The sequence below is a fragment of the Lygodium microphyllum genome, chromosome 14 (assembly GCF_053477565.2).
Source record: "Lygodium microphyllum isolate KBCC chromosome 14, Lygodium_microphyllum_v1.1.10, whole genome shotgun sequence".
NCBI lineage: Eukaryota > Viridiplantae > Streptophyta > Polypodiopsida > Schizaeales > Lygodiaceae > Lygodium > Lygodium microphyllum.
In genome coordinates this window covers 143003926-143022844 of record NC_141148.1, presented here as the reverse complement: position 1 = coordinate 143022844, position 18919 = coordinate 143003926, and the positions used below count along the sequence as shown (strand labels likewise).

General features: G+C 37.8%; 1 protein-coding gene across 2 annotated transcripts; it reads left to right on the top strand.

Moving 5' to 3' along the window:
* Positions 1-485: 485 nt before the first annotated feature.
* On the top strand, positions 486-6906 carry LOC148026189 (11-beta-hydroxysteroid dehydrogenase-like). 2 transcript variants are annotated; one of them, XM_087692209.1, is made up of 6 exons: positions 546-724; positions 1393-1585; positions 2244-2329; positions 6166-6297; positions 6382-6513; positions 6670-6906. In XM_087692209.1, the coding sequence occupies exons 1-6, from the start codon at positions 572-574 to the stop codon at positions 6874-6876; spliced, it is 903 nt and encodes a 300-aa protein (XP_087548335.1). In that variant the 5' UTR covers positions 546-571; the 3' UTR covers positions 6877-6906. The 2 variants fall into 2 exon arrangements, with proteins under 2 accessions (XP_087548334.1, XP_087548335.1); XM_087692208.1 differs by lacking the exon at positions 1393-1585 and having other exon boundaries at positions 486-724.
* Positions 6907-18919: the final 12013 nt, after the last annotated feature.

The window sequence follows — 18919 nt, the reverse complement described above, 5'->3', positions numbered from 1 at the left end:
AGTTAATGAGTTTAATTAACGCACTTGGGTTAATTAAAGTGGGTAATGTCTTAAAGTTTTTAATTAAAACATGGTGATATAAGTAAGTACAATCATGCAAAGGTATGTAGTCATTTTGTTGATAATTATTATAAGTTAGAGGATAAGCATTGTAAAGTACAATGATTACTGATAAACATTATAAAGCAAAAACAGATATTGATAATGATAATTATTATTATGGTCCAATAGGTGCTATAAAAAATGCCACGGAACTCAATGTTCTGATTCTTCTACGACGACGACGTGGCATGCATGCAAGCAAGAGCATAGACTACAAAGGAAAATGTTGAGAGAGGCCGACAAGGTTGCGCTCGACAGGAGCGATCGTCAGGAAGTTCCGAGCATCGGCCTGCGCAGATGAGACCTCTGTGAGCAGAGAGAGAGAGAGAGAGAGAGAGAGAGATCTCCCAAGAGAAGCAGATCAGACCTCTGTGAGCAGAGAGAGAGAGAGAGAGAGAGAGAGATGGTCATCAGCCGCCTCATCACGGCCTTGGGGTCATGGATGGTATCGTCGACCGTGGGCGGTTGGATGTTTGCTGGGTTCCTGGTGTGGATGCTGCCGGCCGCTGTCACCCTCAGCAAGCTCATGCGGCAGCTTCGTTATCGCAGCGCCGCCGGCGCCCCTATCTCCACCGAAGACAAAGTAGTGCTCGTCACAGGCGCCTCTTCTGGCATTGGTCAGGTATTGTGACTGCCCTATGGAAAGATCGTTAATACGATTGTATGGAGCTTGCATTTTATGATCGCATGCATGGAGCTCATGTATCATTATCGGGTGGCTGCCATTGCAGTGTCATAATCCAGTGGCTGCCATTGCATGCATTATTGACCTCCTTGTTTTATGTACCACCACCTTGATATCTCATCTCATTTGGTGGCGTAATTGATCTCTATTTGGGTGGAGGCCTAGAAATCGATAGGCTATCATTGCACGCGTCTTTTCCTTTCTTTTATGCATAACCTTAATATCTTGACAATCACTTTTTGGTGGTGAAGCTAATCTCTGCCTGGGGTGGAGTAGCATATCAAGATCAATTTGCAACCCAATAATTAATAGCCTATGTAGAGTAGTGGTATATGTTAGTCACTCATGCATCATTTTTTGTAATGCACATCCTTTGTATTATCCAATCATCTCATGGTGTAGAACACACATGTAATGCATCCATTTATTCAATATATGTCATCACTTATCATAGGACTACTCGGGGACATCTTTCTCAATTAGTTGCACTAGTTGTTAAAATCGTTTGTTCTTTCTAATGGATAGAATTAGTTGTCATGAAGTCATTGTCATGGTACCAACAATTGGTTCTGATGTTTTCATAATCTATGTTATTGCATTGCTAGTACATTGCTCTTGAATACGCGAGGCGTAGAGCCAAGTTGGTATTGAGCGCTAGGCGTGAAGAGCGCTTGAAGCAAGTGGCTAGAGAATGCATAGCATATGGTGCCAAGGATGCTGTCGTATGTCGTGCTGATGTGACCAACCAAGAGGATTGCAAAAGAATGGTTGATTTCACGCTTTCCACTTTTGGAAAATGTGGGTGCAATACTTTCCTATGATAATCTAAGTTTGAAACCATAATGGACATTTTTTTTTCCTAACAATGATATTTGATCTTCATGCATGCACATTTTTGCATACTACAAATTAAGTAATACAAATGTGCATGCATGTCCCCCCCCCCCCCAAACCCAACAACAAGAAAGAAAAACAACAAAACAAAAATGCACCCCTCCTAGGTTTTGTGTACAAACATGTGTTCATAGGGCACTTACACATAGATATAGGTATATGCATACCCATGCACAAGTGTATATTTATGTCATGCACAAGTGTACATCATAAAAATGTGCATGATGCATACATATGATCTAGCTTCTTCAATGATGGCTCTATAAAGGTTAAACTCAAACTTAAAGTAGCATTGTGCAAACCACACATCAAACCTTTTTAAGGTTTCTTATTGAATAAAGCCTTATCAATGCCATATACTCAACTTAATGTAGCATTGTGCAATACACACATAATTGAATTTGCTTAAGGTTGCTTCATATTGCTTCTTAATACTTGTGTATTCTCATGGAAACTTTTGTTTAGATTTATCAATACTTGTGCCAATACATTTTTATTTTCTACTAATATAATTCTTTGTTGCATACATTCTACTAAATTACATGTTTATATACGTGGATAGTGGACATTCTTGTTAACAATGCGGGGACTACGCATAGCAAGTTGTTTGAGGAATACCAAAGTTCTGATGAATTTCGAAATGTGATGGTATGTATATTCAAATCATATGGTTGGTTTGAGGAATATCTAGTTGTGATGAATTTGGAAAATTGTTGGTATTGTAGATTAAGATCATAGGGTTTGTTGAGATACACTTGCATCAAATGTTTTGGTGGTTTGTCTTAACAATATATGATTGGATACAAAAAGAAATATTAGAGCATCAAATCTAGAGACATTTGACATTTTTTAAAAAGTGCTCTTGAAGACTACATTTTGTTAAAGCACACACTTTATTAAAAAAAAGGTCCATTCATTATATTAATTGTACGACCTAAGATTAGCTTCATGGTAGAGGCTTGTTGACATTACCCCTAAAATCTTAAATAGAATCCTAGAGGTGAAACTCCAAACATTAGTTTCCTAATAGAGCCTTTGAAATGAACATCATTATGTTCTATAAACAACTCCATTAAATAGCAAGTTAAATATAGATACACTAGGATATGAACTCCATTTCATCTACCTACCTAAATTTGAAAATGGAAAGCATGAGAAAATAATGGGTGATTGCCTAGACATCCACTTCATCCATACATTGCCACTTGGCATCCTTCATGATAGTGGTAAGCGCCACTTGCATGAGGGAGCCAAATTCCAACATTTTAGACATCCACTTCATCCATACATTGCCACTTGGCATTCTTCATGATAGTGGTAAGTGCTACTTGCATTGAGAAAAGAATCGGTGATTTCCTTAGACATCCATCTCATCCATACATTGCCACTTGGCATCATTTATGATAGTGGTAAGCGCCATTTGCATTAGGGAGCACAATACCACAACTTTTGCCTAAGCAGTAGGGTATGTGGCGGGCTTTTCTTAAATGTAAGAAAGCTGAACACTTGAGAATGTATTGCAAATATCTAATTTTGTATATACATTTATAGATAACATTTCAACTATTGGGAATGCAAGTTCCACGTAACTCTTACCTCATTGCAAATACCTATATTTTATAGACATTGATTCAATTAATCTAATTCCAACTCAAAATGCTTAAATGATAAGAGTTTCTCCAACTTGCATTCCAACTTAACTTTGGCCTTATTCCAGAATATCCATATTTTCTAGGCATTGCTTCAATTAATCTAATTCCAACTGGGAAATGCAAGTTTGACTTACCTTTTGCCTTAGAAATGAGTATGAAACTATTTTTAAATGAAAGTCTCTCTCAAAATTAGTTCTCTATCAAAATTAGTGTGAATACCTATGTGAAACATAAACAACTCCTCTATTAGCAATGGGTATGCTTTTTTCTTTTCTCTTACTTCTCTTGCCTTAATGTGGTTGCAACTTGTGGGAATGAAAGTTTGACTTAACTCTTGCCTTAGCTATATATATTTAAGGATGTATTTTTGAAATGCCACTTAACATGTGGATTAATTTTAATCACATGGTAAGTAAATGTTGCACATGTGAGGTATAATTAGGATTAGAGTAAATTTATGAGGACAGGATTCGAGAATCGTGGGATGACAAAGGCAAAAGATGATATAAGTTATGTGCAAAGTTATTGGTCTAGGTATCCTTCTACTCTTGGCATTAGATTTGAGTACTAAGTTTCAGTTTTGGACTGTTATAATAGTCCATATTCATTTGGTCTCAAGTGTCAGCTGTTGGTGACACTAGAGAAGCGACATTTAATGGTGTTAAATGCCAGTCTGAAAAAAGTTGCCAAGTCAATTTAATAGAAATAATTATTAGATTAATTTTTTGTATTTAAATATTACATATTAATATTTAATTATTAATAATATTGAAAAAGCCATTTGGGAAGGTTGCAACTTGTCAAAAATGCCCATGCAAGATTGAAAAACGTCTTTAGAGGCATTTAATGCCCATTCAAGATTGAAAAACATCTTTAGAGGCATTTAGTGCATTAATTCAACTTGTAAGAGAGAGGAAGGAGAGGCTGATCTGTAGTCATTGGAAGACCTTGTCAGACAACCAGGGGCAAGAGGACCAATCAACAACGTGAGAACATATACATGTCAACAGTAAATAATTGATTTTCTCGTTCCTTGCGAAGAAAGTCTTCTCTTCTCAGCAGGTTTTTTGGGAAGGTTGCAACTTGTCAAAAATGCCCATGCAAGATTGAAAAATGTCTTTAGAGGCATTTAGTGCATTCACCTTGTAAGAGAGAGGGAGGAGAGGTTACTGGTTTGATATGTAGTCATTGGAGGACCTTCTCAGGCAACCATGGGCAAGAGAACACCAATCAACAACATGCGATAACATATACATGTTGTTGAGATGGGGCAATAACAGTAAATAAGAGATTTTCTTCAATTCTTTGCGAAAGTATTTTCTTCTCAGCATTCTCTCTCATCTCCTAGCCTTTCTACATCCTTCCTCCAAAGATTACAACATTGAGATCACCAAAGGTAGAAAGATTTTAGATTTCTCTATTGTAAACTCTAATCTACATCAAAAAGTATGATTTAGCAGCAACCTTGGGGAGTGTGTCAGAAATTGGAAGCTCCAATAAGATTCAATAAGGTTCAAGTTGTTTTCAATCAAATTCAAGTGGAGAGACCAACAAATGAATGAATTTGGGGAATTTTCCATTTCCATCATAGTGAGTGAGTCAATTGACTACCCGAATCAAGTGGCAAATCAGATTGAAGACTTGTTGTTCATTTTGGACAGGAAGGGGAGTTGGAGTTGGAATACGGAAAGGGATTGGAAAAATCCCATTGTACATCTTTTTCTTCTTCAATTAAGTTAAAGAAATACCAAAAAAGGGGCGCAAAGTTTGGGGCCAACAAGGTGTCCATTGTTTGAGATTGTGAGTTAATTTTCATTTCTCAGTTTTGTAATAATTGTTAGTACTGTAACTAAGTTGTAATGAGGTTGTAATCAGGGAATTACCGCCCATCTACGGAAGGAAGGCTAGTTTCACAATGAGTATGCAACTATGATTAAATGAGAGTTTCACAAAAGTCGGAGTTTCACAAAACTAGTCCAAACACTTATGTAAAACAAAAAAAAACTCCTCCCTTAGCAATGGGTATGTATTCCTCTCGCCTTAAAAATTGCCACTTTCCTCTTGCTTTTCCTCTTGCGTCAGTAGCTATGGATATGTGGAGGGTTCTCTTAACCCCTTAGTTATGGGCATGTGAAGCATACTTTCTCAAAATTAGTGTAGTGCATGTTTCTTCTCTTGCCTCAGCAATGGATTTGTCGTTTGTCGTACTTTCTCAAAATTAATGCATGTTTCTTCTCTCCTTCCTTAGCAATGACTCAAAATTAGTGCATATTTCTTCTCTTGCCTTAGCAATGGGTTTGTGGCCACTCTCCTTGAATAAAGGAGTATTGATTACTTTCTTAAAATTAGTTAATATTTTCTTCTCTTGGCAATGGGTTAGTGGCTAGTCTCCTTAAATAGAGAAACATAAGACCAAGCATATTTCTTGCACCTTCTCTACAATTGCAATTGTAGGATATGCAACATGTCATTTACAACTTCTTAGAGGTGATGTGGCTTAGGAACTATGGCTTGAGAACCAAGTGTTGGTTTTGTCAATTAAGATCTAATGTGTGATTAGGACATGGGGTAATGTATTTCATCATTAAGATCTAGTCATGTATGTGATTAGGGCATTTTTTGTTGAAAAAACTTTTTTTTTTTTTTGTTGAGGATGATTGGTTGGTATGGCTTTTCATAATATGAACAGAGTTTCATGTGCAATAGAAATGAAAAGAAAATTGTTCTATGATCAGCATCACATCACTTGTGGCTTTCATACACAAAATTTACTACATAAAATGTAACTTAGGAAATTTGTGGCTTATAGCTTGTATTCATATGTATCAACAGGCCGTGGATTTTTGGGGTAATATATATACAACATTGTATGCAATGCCACATCTTCATCGTACACAAGGACAAATTGTGATAAATTGCTCAGTGGCTGCATTCACTCCATACCCCTTCCTCACATTCTACACAGTAAGTTAAATCTTCTAATAATTAGCTAGTGTGTGAGGCTTTTATCTCCTACTAAAGCGTACCTTCATGAATATCATGTCATAGGCTGCGAAAGGAGCAATCTTAAACTTCTATAGCACTCTTAGAATTGAATCACAATGGCAATCAAATCGCATAGCAATAACTGTAGCATTTCCAGGCTTTGTGCATACTGAGATGACACAGAGAGAACCACCGGTAACATCTCAAACTTATTTGAGAGAGAAAAGCTTATGTTAATTTATTAGTAATTTTTCTACTATTGGATTTGAAGATAAATGCTAGATATGCATACTTTAGCTTTAAGAGAAATATTGGATGTGCATATTCTAACTTTTTCTTTGAAATTCAAAGAATCATATACCAAAATGGTGGCCTATGATAACCCCAGATATTGCAGCAATGGCCATTGTGGAGGGGGCAACACAAAAACGAAGATATGTTGTGGTGCCAGGATGGTATGCGCCTTGTGTTTTGTATAGAATATTTGCACCTGAGATCTTGATATGGATGCCTAGAATCTTCATTTTGAAGAAAAACCATACTTTATTTCTTATGTAATGTATTTCTTGTGAGGAAGCATAGCTGCTTCTTGGTTGGTAAGAAAATAGATCAATATTGTTTTCCCTATAAATTGTTGTTTAAAACAATATTTTCCAAGGAAATGAATTTTTTTATGTACCTGCAAATTTGATTAATATAAAAAATTATTTTAATTTTCTTAACATATGGATTTGTTGTCACTTTTGAAGTTCATGGTATCTTATAAGGAATTAGCAAGTTAATCTAATATTAAAAAATTTAAAATTTATGACCCATTTTTTCAATGAAATAAAACTTAATAGTTTAAGTGATCAAATCAAACTTTTCTAGCATTGAAAACTATGATATCAATCAGCATCAGAAAAAATTTAAATAAACAATTTGCTTGTGTTATTTCAACTATTAGTTAGGCTATGATATAACCCTTACTTTTGTCCATGAGACTTGGTTTTTCCTTCCCCAACTGTAAGTGCCTCTACATAAGCCTCAAGTTTTTCTAATATTTTAATAATATCAAGCCAAAATTTCTCACAATTGGTTGAAATGACTAATCAAACCAATTAGTGCTACCATATGTACCAAATATAAGTTAGTGATACTATAACCCACCACAAACTATACAATGATGAGTCATCTTATAGAATCTATTATTGAGCTATTGCTTGTGATAAAGCATGTTATATTGAAACCAAAATTTATCGCAATTGATGGAAATGGCTAATCAAACCAATTAATGATAGTGTTTACTATGCTTGGGTTATCTTATAGTAGAATCTTTGTTATTTAGACATTCCTTGTGATGAAGTATGTTGTATTCTCATTGCGATATAGCTTGTGATGAAGCATGGGTTATCTTGTAGAATCTTTGTTATTGAGATATTGCTTATGATGAAACATGTTATATTCTGAAAGTTGAAGAAGCTTGGATTTCATCAACTAGAGTTCTTTTGGAATTGATACTAGATGAGCATCTTGTTTGAGGTTTGACATCGACAATAAAACATATCATGGAAAATGTACAAACGTGAGAACATCTTGTATGAGGTTTGACATGGAACATCTTGTGCAATATAATTTCTCACAATAAAATCTATCATGGAAAATTCATAAACGTGAGAGCACCATATCTAAAAGTATTAGAGAGAAAGGTAGTAGTAACAAAACCAGTAATAATATATCTATACAATATTATAAATAAGCTTGATCATAATATGAAAATGACAAGCCTATAACAAACCTTTAACATGCTAATAATATAAAAGGAAGATGGATGGGTTTAATGTAAACCCTTAGTATAAAGAAAGCTAATTGTTTCTAAAAATATTACCAAAAGTATACAAGGGATGACATGTGTAAGGGTATTTATTAAAAAAGTACTAAAACTATCACCAAGTCCCTCCCCTCAGGCACATGAAGTGGCAGAGAAGGAGCGCCTATGCGCTAGTGCCGTAACTTTGACCAGATCCATAGCTGGAAGGCCCGCCATAGCTTTGATAACTAACTCCCCCTGCAATCCTAGGGGCTGGTGCTACAGCAATGACTGCCATTGAGCGTCTGTAGTAGGGCAGGCCCGGATCGCCAACACCAGAGTCTGATGCAAAAGCATATGAGCCGAAACCATCCAGGCTTGGTCCATAGCCATCAGGGCTCTGAAGGATGATGGATGGATTGTAGCATAGTTATTATAAGTAGGATGGCAAACCTAGATACTACTATGATTGAATAAAATACTAAAAATGAACCCTCGGTATTAGAGGGAAAAATTAGTATTAGCATTAGTATTACCGAAATCAATATCAAGATTGTGAGGATACAGTTAGTATTTGGGTGACATGAAAGTAGTATTGCCATGATATTGGGATCTGTCAAGACATAAAGATAAGCTTTGCTAGATTATTGGTGCACTTAAATAGGTGCTTCCAAAAAGTGTGGGAAATCAATTGTAATAGATTGGAAATGAAAGCTTTAGGGATCTTAGTTAGCGTATGGGAAGCCTAGTCCTTTGTTGATTGACGGTATCTAATTGGTAGATGGAAAATCAAAAGATTTAGGGGAGAGATTTATTTTGCTCATTCGTGGGATCTCATTAAGTTATTTCATTAAGTTATTTTGTTCATTTGTGGATTTAGTTATAGGCACATCTTATCCGCAATGAGTATATGAATTATGCTTATGGTTATGAGATTATAGCCAATTGAAAATAGAGCAACCATCTAAGCAACAATGAGTAGCTTGATGATGATTATGGTTGTAAGTTGGTAGTGTACTTGATTCTATGCTTTGAAAACTAGATGTTATCATTAAAATGATAGTGTCTCAACATTCAAGGGATGTATTTAGTTAGATTACTAGGTCAATCAAGCACTTGTGTCCAATTACTTTGTTTTACTATTGTACAATATTCAAGACAACACTTGAGCACTTTTGTAAGAGGTGTAGGACTAATCACTATATTCTCATGCTTGGTTTCTAATCACTTGTATTTTATCATAGCTTATTGCTTATATATGCATCATCTTCATTGTGATATCAACATTTTTATTTCTATTTTGTTTGAACAAATTAATTCCTTCTAAGGGCGAGCAAGGAACATTGCAAATATTTTGTGCAAAACTATTGAAGTAGGCATTGTCATGTGGTGCAACGCACTCACTAAATTTAGTATTGAAAGATTGATGTGAAAAGGAGAATACATCTTGGTTTGCTATCATTATTGATGATTCCATGAGAATTGTCCAGTTTGTTCTTAAGAGAAGTTGAGTATGCTAAAATGTCATGTATGCATTCGAGCATGTATGCTAAAGCTTCTTTTGCATAGACCATTTTGCACCCATTTTTAATCATAGGAGTCATTAATTTGAAAAAATGGCGTTGTGATGCATACATTCACATGCATGGACATGTGTGACTAGGATGCTGAGCAAAGTGTGTGATTGAGGGAAAGTGGTGGTAGTTTGTGGTTGATGCATATCATGTTACGAATGGGTGGCCAATGCATATCATGTAATGATGTATGTCATGTATGACATATGTCACATAAACAAAGGGGTGAAAAGCATGGGAGAGGTATAGAGATGACTTGGTGGATAGTGCAATAGGGTTTAGAGTTTCCCTCCTCCACACACACACACACACACACACACACACACATTTTCTAGGTAACACTTGTCTTATTTTCATTTTCATGTGTGTCCTTATGTTTTCTCTTAAAGCAACCAAAGTATTTAAGAAAGAAAAAATTTTAAATCAAGAAGTTTACTAATACTTCTTAGCTTATTTGTTTGATATCACTTCATTAAACATCCAATTATATTATTATACTAGAGATTTAGACAAAGAGAGAGAAATATTGGAAAAATTCAAGTCAATACAAATCACATGAGTGGTGACAATTTCATTTCTAAGACTTGGAAGAAATAAATTTGTGCAAATTACAAGGACGATGCTTTGTTTCACTTGGTCAGACAATTGGTGATGATGGAAAAGTTATTTTTCTTACAAATATGAGGTGAAAGTTTTTTTCTATGAGCATGTGTTGGTGTATACACATGTTTATATTTGCATCTATTCTAAACACGAAGATACAGTAATATAAATGCTTGTATATCAAGCATGCCTTCCCTTCTGCAACATGATCCATAAAAATATCAACAATTGTATGCTAGGTCCTTTTTTATGTGCACATCACAACATTCTTGTTAAACAATTGAGTTGGGTATCTTTATTTTAAAACCTTAAATTTTAGGGCTTTCCCCACCACAGTGTTGCTCTTCATAGTTGCATCTAGAGCTAATGTTGAATCTATCCTTTTTCCTATATCTTGTGAGACACATTGCCAATATTTGTATGTCCCTTCATAGATCCCTACTTATTGTGCTAACTTACGTAAAACAAGCCCACTACTCTCTTAAATGTTGATGATTTGGGTTATATAACATTGTCAATCTTGCTTATCACATGGAAATCATGTACTAGAGATCAAAGGTTAAGATGGCATCTCAAGAAGAAGAGAGGTGTGCAATGCTCAGAATATCTCATAGTAGTCACAAAATTACATTCTTACAAATAGCTAGGGTAAAGGCACTAGTAAAATAACACATTTTTCTTCCCTTCTCATTCATTGCACACAAAGTAAAATTAAGCAGTGTGTAAAATTGAGAGGCACAACACCATTGACTAGTGCGAATGGTTATTCTCTAGGGTGGAAATAATTTTGTTGTTCGTATGTTTAACATTGCATGCTATAGATAGAGATCTATGAAAAGCTTCTAATGATTTTGTCCATGCAAGCTTGGGGATTCTACAAGTGAGGACTATTCAAAAAAAGTGTGTGAAGAGACGAGATGTGAATACATTAAACAATGAATTTGATTCTCTATATAGCATACAATGTAACATTATCGTAACCTAGTTGCACCTAGGGCTCATTTTTTAACTCGCTCCCTTAACCTAATAGAAGTTAGAATAACTAATACATCTAGAGTAGCCAAAAGTCTCAAAGCTCACTATTTGAGACCTTGATTAGAAGAAACTCACATCAAGTTGCATATATTCATGAACTTGATTAGGAAAATTTTGCATAGGCCAATGTTCCAAATTGCCTGTGCTGGGCATCTCCTACAAATGATATTTATGTGCAAAGCTAAATGAATTGTCAACCAATATTATGCTTTGATCCCATAAAATATAGTGATGAGGCCTTTTCAAAAGCACATCAACATGGACATGTATGATGTAATTGATCAATATAACATCCTATTATACCCAGGGTTCCTTGATCTTGCATGCTGATCTTAGCTAGTTAGTGCAATGCTTCAATGCCTTCAATGATGGTTGGCAATGCTTCGATGCATGCTATCATTCCTCCTCGTTCTTTAAATTCTTCCTCATCACCATCATTACTCTTAGATTAAAGAGATCTTCCTTGAGGACAAGGCCAAAGGGATGAGAGATGTGAGCAATGAGGCCCAAGGGCTTGCATCCCATGAGACACTCCACCTCATTGACCAACATGCTCACATTACCTGCTCCATTTTCCTGCTACTATTGCTCCTCACTAAGGCCTCACTCATGGTCTTCTCAACAAATGGCTACGGCATCCTTCATGATATAATACAACCATCAGAATTTTGACATTGGAGCTTATGAGCAGTTTCCTGCTACTATTGCTACTATTGCTCCTCATTAAGGCCCCACTCATGGTCTTCTCAACAAATGGCTACTTGGCATCCTTCATGATATAATAAAACCATCTGAATTTTGACATTGGAGCTTATGAGCAGCAACAATAACACCTTTTGGAGAATGTTGGCATTATGATGGTCAACAAGCTAGTGTTTATGTTGCAGCAAGTTGACATTTATGCTAAACCAACAAGTTGACAGGTTACAGTAATGGATGCATGAATCCATAGCTATAAAAGGTGCTACTAGTTGCATGAGGTCCCAAAAGGTGATGGTGCTCTTGCGATGACGTGAGGGGGGGCCTCATCTCTACTAGCACCACCCTCCTCCCTCCCTCCCTCCCCCCCCCCCCTCTCTCTCTCTCTCTCTCTCTCTCTCTCTCTCTCTCTCTCTCTCTCTCTCTCTCTCTCTCTCTCTCTCTCTCTCTCTCTCTCTCTCTCTCGTATTAGTAGATTATAGCTATTATGATATATTATACTATATATAATATCATAGTATTATTTGACATTTAGTACTATGGTATTGTAATATTATACTTATTATTTTTATATATTAATGTTATAATATTAAAATATTAATTTAATATTAAGATTATAATATTATAAATACTAGCTAATAACTATATGAAAATTTATCTAATTAAATATATTGATTCTATAATTTTCAATTTTACTTATTAGTATAAAGAAGCTGTTTCTAACAATAAACTAAAATATTGAAAAATATAAGAAATACACATAATGCAAAGAAAACCATAGCCAAGGTAGCTAGGTTGCCATGAATCATATTACCAATTGATAAAATGGCTGAGAATCATCAATGAGAGGCTACAACATAATATCCTCCTCATGCTATGGAGAGGCATGGTATCCACCCCAATGCCATTGTGGCCAAATAGTATACACCCTCAATGGATGGTGAGAGGTGGAAGCCTCAAACAGGAAATGTTTATAAGCGGCAAAAGATGCTTGGCAAGCTACAACTTAGCCTTTTATATCTTACCCTAGACCTAAGGCTAAATATTGGCTAAGTTATTATTTTTCTTTATTCCAATCCATCATGACCTAAAAGAGCTTGGTCCTCAAAGCTGAAATTGGGATAAGATACAAGGAAGATTACAAGGATAGCTTGAAACATAAGGATCCATACTCAAATGAAACTCCAAGTTGAAGAAGATCATATAAATCGACGAAGGAGAAGTATTATGTTGAAGAAACTATTGTAGGCTATCCAAAATAGGCTATAGTACAATTTTGGCCATAACTTGAAGTAAAAGTGTCCAATTTTCATGTGCAAGCTAAGAAATGTACATGACAATATGTAATATCTAGATATTCCATCGAAATCCAATTTTGATAAAGATAAAGAAATTAATTTCTTCATATAAATTTAATACAACAAGCCGTTTACTACTCAATGAGTGAAGTATCCTCTTGAAGAAGCCAGGGAAATTATTCCAAATACGAAGCATGCTGCCAAGAAGACTCTTCCATAGGCAAACCCTTCCACTTAATGAGATACTCCACAAGAATTCAGTTCCTTAGGACCTTCTCCCACTTTCCAAAAATCTTTTATGGTTCATAGATGATCAAACCATCTTCATCAAGGGGACATAGTTCTTCAAGAACTTGAATTTCAGGGCCAGTATACTTCTTTAGTTGATATACATGAAAGGCATTGTGGGTACGAGTAGTTGAAGGAAAATCAAGTTGATAGTCAAGATCTTCATCTCACTTGATTATTTTGTATGAACCATAAAACCAATGGGCAAGTTTAAAATCCATGCGAATGTCAGTCCACTTTCCATGAGGAATAGGTAGTGGTTGAAGCAACCTGCTAGTAGGTAGAAGCATGGAATACTTGTTTGTTGGACACAAAAGACATCTCGTGACATAATCTTTAACATCGCTCCTAATTTCTTTCTAATAAAAGCTCTTATGGATATTATCAAATGTCTTGAATGAAAAGTGAGAAGGATCAAAGCTTGCTTGGAAGTGAGCTGTGGCGGAGAGCAAGAGCAAGAAGAGAGAGAGACACAAATGGGAACTCCAACAGTCACAATGTGTGACCGGGCCTTCCTTTATTCAAGCTGTCACTAAAAGAATAAAGAATAAAATGACAGTGATTGACACTCGCCACTTGTAGTGTCCACGCAGGTATTGTCAATGTAGTAATACACGGGCGGCTAGGCAAAGGCGCCTTTACCCCCAACAACCTCCCACTTAAAGGTAAATCTGCCTCAGTGAGGAGGGAAAAGAAAAAGAAAAGACAGTACAATGTACACATGTACAACATGATGATGAAAAACGTCATCTCATCCAATGCCCATCAATCTCCTGAGGAAAGCAAAGCTCTCAATAGTGAGGCTTTTCATGAGCAGATTTGTAGGATTTTCATCAGTGGAGAACTTGACAAGGTCAAGAGACTTGTCCTCCACGACCCCACGTATGAAGTGATACCTCACCTCAACATGTTTCATCTTCGCATGGAAGACTAGATTCTTGGCCAACTGAATAGCACTCATAGAATTCGAATGTAGCATAGGGATAGTATCAATCCCAATGTCATGAACCAAACGGCCCAACCATATGGCCTCCTTGCAAGCCTCAATGGTTGTAACATACTTGGCCTCAGTGGTAGAGAGAGCTGTACATTTCTGAACCCTGGACATCCAAGAAATAACACCTCCATCATAGGTAAAGACATACCCGGAAGTGGACTTCCTACTATTTGCATGTCCTGCATAATCGGAGTCTGTGTAGCCTACGACTCCTGTATCCTAGCTGCCATAGCAAATACACATATCGGCTGTGCCCTTCAAGTATCTCATGATACCCTTTACGACATCCAAATGCTTTTTGCCAAGTGTAGCCATATAGCGAGTCACAACACCAACTACAAAGGCAATATGTGGACGAGTGGCTATCATGGCATACATCAAACTGCCCACGGCTAATGCATAAGGGATCTTGGCCATCTCGGCCCTCTGCTCATCTGTTTGCAGACAATCGGCCTGTGAAACCTTCACATAAGAAGGTAATGGTAAGCCAATAGGCTTTACATCCTACATGCAGAAACGCTCAAGGACTTTATGAATGTACTCCCTCTGTGAGAGGCAGAGTAGTCCTTGATGCAGTCATGCTTAATGCGCATACCAAGAATGTGAGAGGCCTGTCCCAAATCCTTCATCTCAAAACTCTTCTTTAGCTGAGATTTAAGAGCATCCAGCTCATCATGAGCTTTCCCTGCTATCAGCATATCATCCACATAAAGTACCAAAATAAGCAAGGAGCAATCACGGGCCTTCTTCTGTAAAGACACGGATCCATAGCACTACTGATGTAGCCCTGTGACTTCATAAAGGCATCAAACTTATGATACCACTCCCTAGGTTCCTACTTCAAGCCATAAATACTTTTCTTCAACTTGCACACTAGGTGCTCCCTGCCAGGTTCTGCAAAGCCCTTAGGCTGCTCCATGTATATCTCATCATGCAAATCCCCATGCAAGAATGCAGTCTTGACATCCATCTAATACATGTCCAAGTCAAGCTGTGTGACTAAGGCTAAAACCAAGTGTAGGGTGGTCATCTTGACCACAAGAGAAAAGACTTCATCAAAGTCAACTCCATGCTCCTGTTTAAAACCCTTAGCGACAAGTCTTGCCTTATAAGCTGGCTTGGGGTTTCCAGGGGTACTTTTCAGCTTGTACACCCATTTGCATGGCAAAGCCTTCTTGCCCTGAGGCAGTGTAACCAAATCCCAAGTCATATTCTTGTGCAAGGAGTCTATCTCAGGCTGCATAGCCCTCTCCCAGGAGTGACTGTCACCCTTGCACATAGCCTCATCATAGGTGAGAGGCTCTCTTGCATCTGTAGCCAAGACATAATGCATCGAGGGCTCAAATCTATCAAGCGGACGTCTATATCTAGTAGACCATCTCACGGCAAGCTCTGGGCCGGTCCAACACCCTGGCCATGTGTACCAACTACTGCTATAAGCTGTCCAACTGGCTGTGGAGGAGCACGTGGCTCCTCCTGGAATATAACCCTACGTATCTCTACCACCTTCTCAGGCTACCTATGCATATTGTCTTCATGGAAGACTACATCATGGCTGCGGATGACTTTCCGCGCTTGCGGATCCCAGAGGTGGTAACCCAACTCGCCTGCATCCCCACAGCCAAGGAAAATGCATTTGACACTCTTAAGATCTAACTTAGTATGCTTGTCTTTGGGCATATGGCAGAATGCCTCACATCGAAAGATACATAGATGCGCATAAGATGGGGGTTTCCCAGTCCATACCTCCTCTGCAACCTGGAAATCCAAACCACTAGAAGGTGATCTATTTATGGCATGCACAGTTGTACTGACTACCTCAGCTCAAAAGGTCTGGGTAAGCCTGCATGGCTAAGCATACTGCGTACATGCTCCTGGATGGTTCTATTCATCCGCTCAGTCAGGGTGGGGTATAGGGGGCGGTCAATTGATGCTTAATACCCCTCTCGTCACATAGTTGCTCAAAAGCACGTGACACATATTCTCCCACATTGTCAGTCTTAAGGCATTTTAGCCTATTCCTAGTCTGGTTTTCAACAAATGCAAGCCATCTCTAAAATATAGCCAAGACATCGGACTTAAGATTAATGGGATAAGCCTAGACTTTATGCAAAAAATGGTCAATGAATGTCACAAAATACTTTGCACCACCTATAGACTGACAAGGCATGGGCCCATAGACATCCGAATGTACCAATGTTAGGGGCTCACTCATGCATGTCCTAACAGGCTTCTGATGTGTATTCCTATTCTGTCTGCCATAAAGACAATGCTCATATGAATCAAAACATGCGTAGTCAAGGGGCGGTAAGTACTGCAAACCAAAAAGCATTTTCATTCCCTTTAAGGACATATGGCCCAAACGGGCATGCCAAAGAGATACATGTGGGATGGAACCCATTGACAAGACATGGTCAACAGAGGACCCATCAACTACAAGGGAATAGAGGCTGCCAGCTTTGGCACCTCTAGCAAGCACAAGTCTACCGTAGGTGATCTTCCAGGTAGAATCCCCAAATGAAACATGAAACCCAACATCATCAAGCTACCCTGCAGACATAAGACTGCGTGTAAGCACAGGTACATGACGTACATCCTGTAACAGAAAAGTATTGCCAATAGAGAACTACAGCCATACATCCCCAATGCCAACAATAGCAAGTGACTTGTCATCACCCAAGCGAACTGAACCAGAGACAGTGTGGTAGGAGTGGAACCACTCATGGCATGGTGTAACATAAAATGAAGCACCAGAATCTAAAATCCAGCAATGCATATACATAGAGTGAACATCGGTCAACGACGTAGCATCATAAGAACTAGCTGCAAGTATGTACTCCTCATTGAATTCATCAGTCTGCATGACATTCAAAGCATGCGACACACGAGAGGCATCCAAGTTCTTATGGTTGATCTCTTCCTGCAGAAGAGCACTCTCTACATCATGCAAGTTCAAAATAGTAGTAGGATCACATAAGGCAGTGCAGAATACATCCCATGACTCACTCAAAGTCCCAAGCAAAGACAATGGAGTAACCTCATCATTAAAGGTAATACCCTGTGAAGTCAAGTTCTTGAGAATAGCATGGAACTGGCTCAAGTGAGCAAACATCATCATATTCTCATTCATGCGCAAGACCATAAGTTGCTTCAACCAATACATCTAACTTGCTGAACTTTTCTTGTCATAGAGATTTTTAATCTTATCCCAAAGCTGCCAAGAACTCTATGCTTCCTCAACCACATTGTAATGCACCTGTTCAGTGAGAGATAAGATGAGGGTGGACTTTCATAACTCATCAAGCTCATTGCATTCGTCATCAGTCATAGTTTCAGGCTGCTCGCCATGCATTCTTAGTGCCTTTATCTGTGATTTCTGCATCAACACCTGCCAAACTTGGCTCTTCCAATAGGCATAATTCGTCTCATCAAGCTTAGTGATGTTGAAGATAGCACTGTCAATGGAAGAACAACCCATAATGCAGTCCAAAATAGTGCAGACAGTTCAAAACTGCTTGTTGTTTTCTGCTATAAACAGCCAAAAATACCACCAAAACCAAGGCAAAACAACTACGAACTGATAGCTAATGATGCTGCCCACCAAGTACCATCAAAAGTACATAAAATCAAGACGATTCTACATGAAAATTCCACATCAATCCATACATAATTGCTTGCTGTAATAAATTATAACCATATACAATGAGAGCAAACTGTAGGCAAAATCAATGCACCAAGTCGACCATTGACTCTCAAAGTATAACCAGCATCAAGCGGGCATAAATCAACATATGACAGTCATACAGACATTGAGAAAATACCCAAGCATGCCAAACTAATCTGTCAGTAAGCCGGCACACCCCCTATGTAATAGGGCAAACAAAGTGTACACAACACTGGCAAGACCTGACACAAAGAGGTGTATGGTCAGGGAGTGCAAAGCCCAAATCAACCCAAGTACATGTATGCGGACCATGGCGTATCAACCATGCAACATCCAAGTAAAGAAGATCCCAGCCTCAGAAGACTCAAAGCTTAATAGCATAAACCACCTGCTCAATGTTTGTCAAACATCTAATGCTTCTCCCACTAGCACAAAAGCCATATGGATCAAGCCAAAAAGCTCAAGAATGGCATATGAGAGAACCAGTGATGAAAGATCCAAGATGGAGCATCAAATGCTTTCCAAATCCGAGCTCAAGCTCAAATGAAGATCCGAAACCAAAGGCAAGCTCGGTGTTGTACCTCGAAGTTCAATACTTCATTGCATATCCCAAAGGCATAGCTCGAAACCAATAGGCATAACCAAACTAGAGGT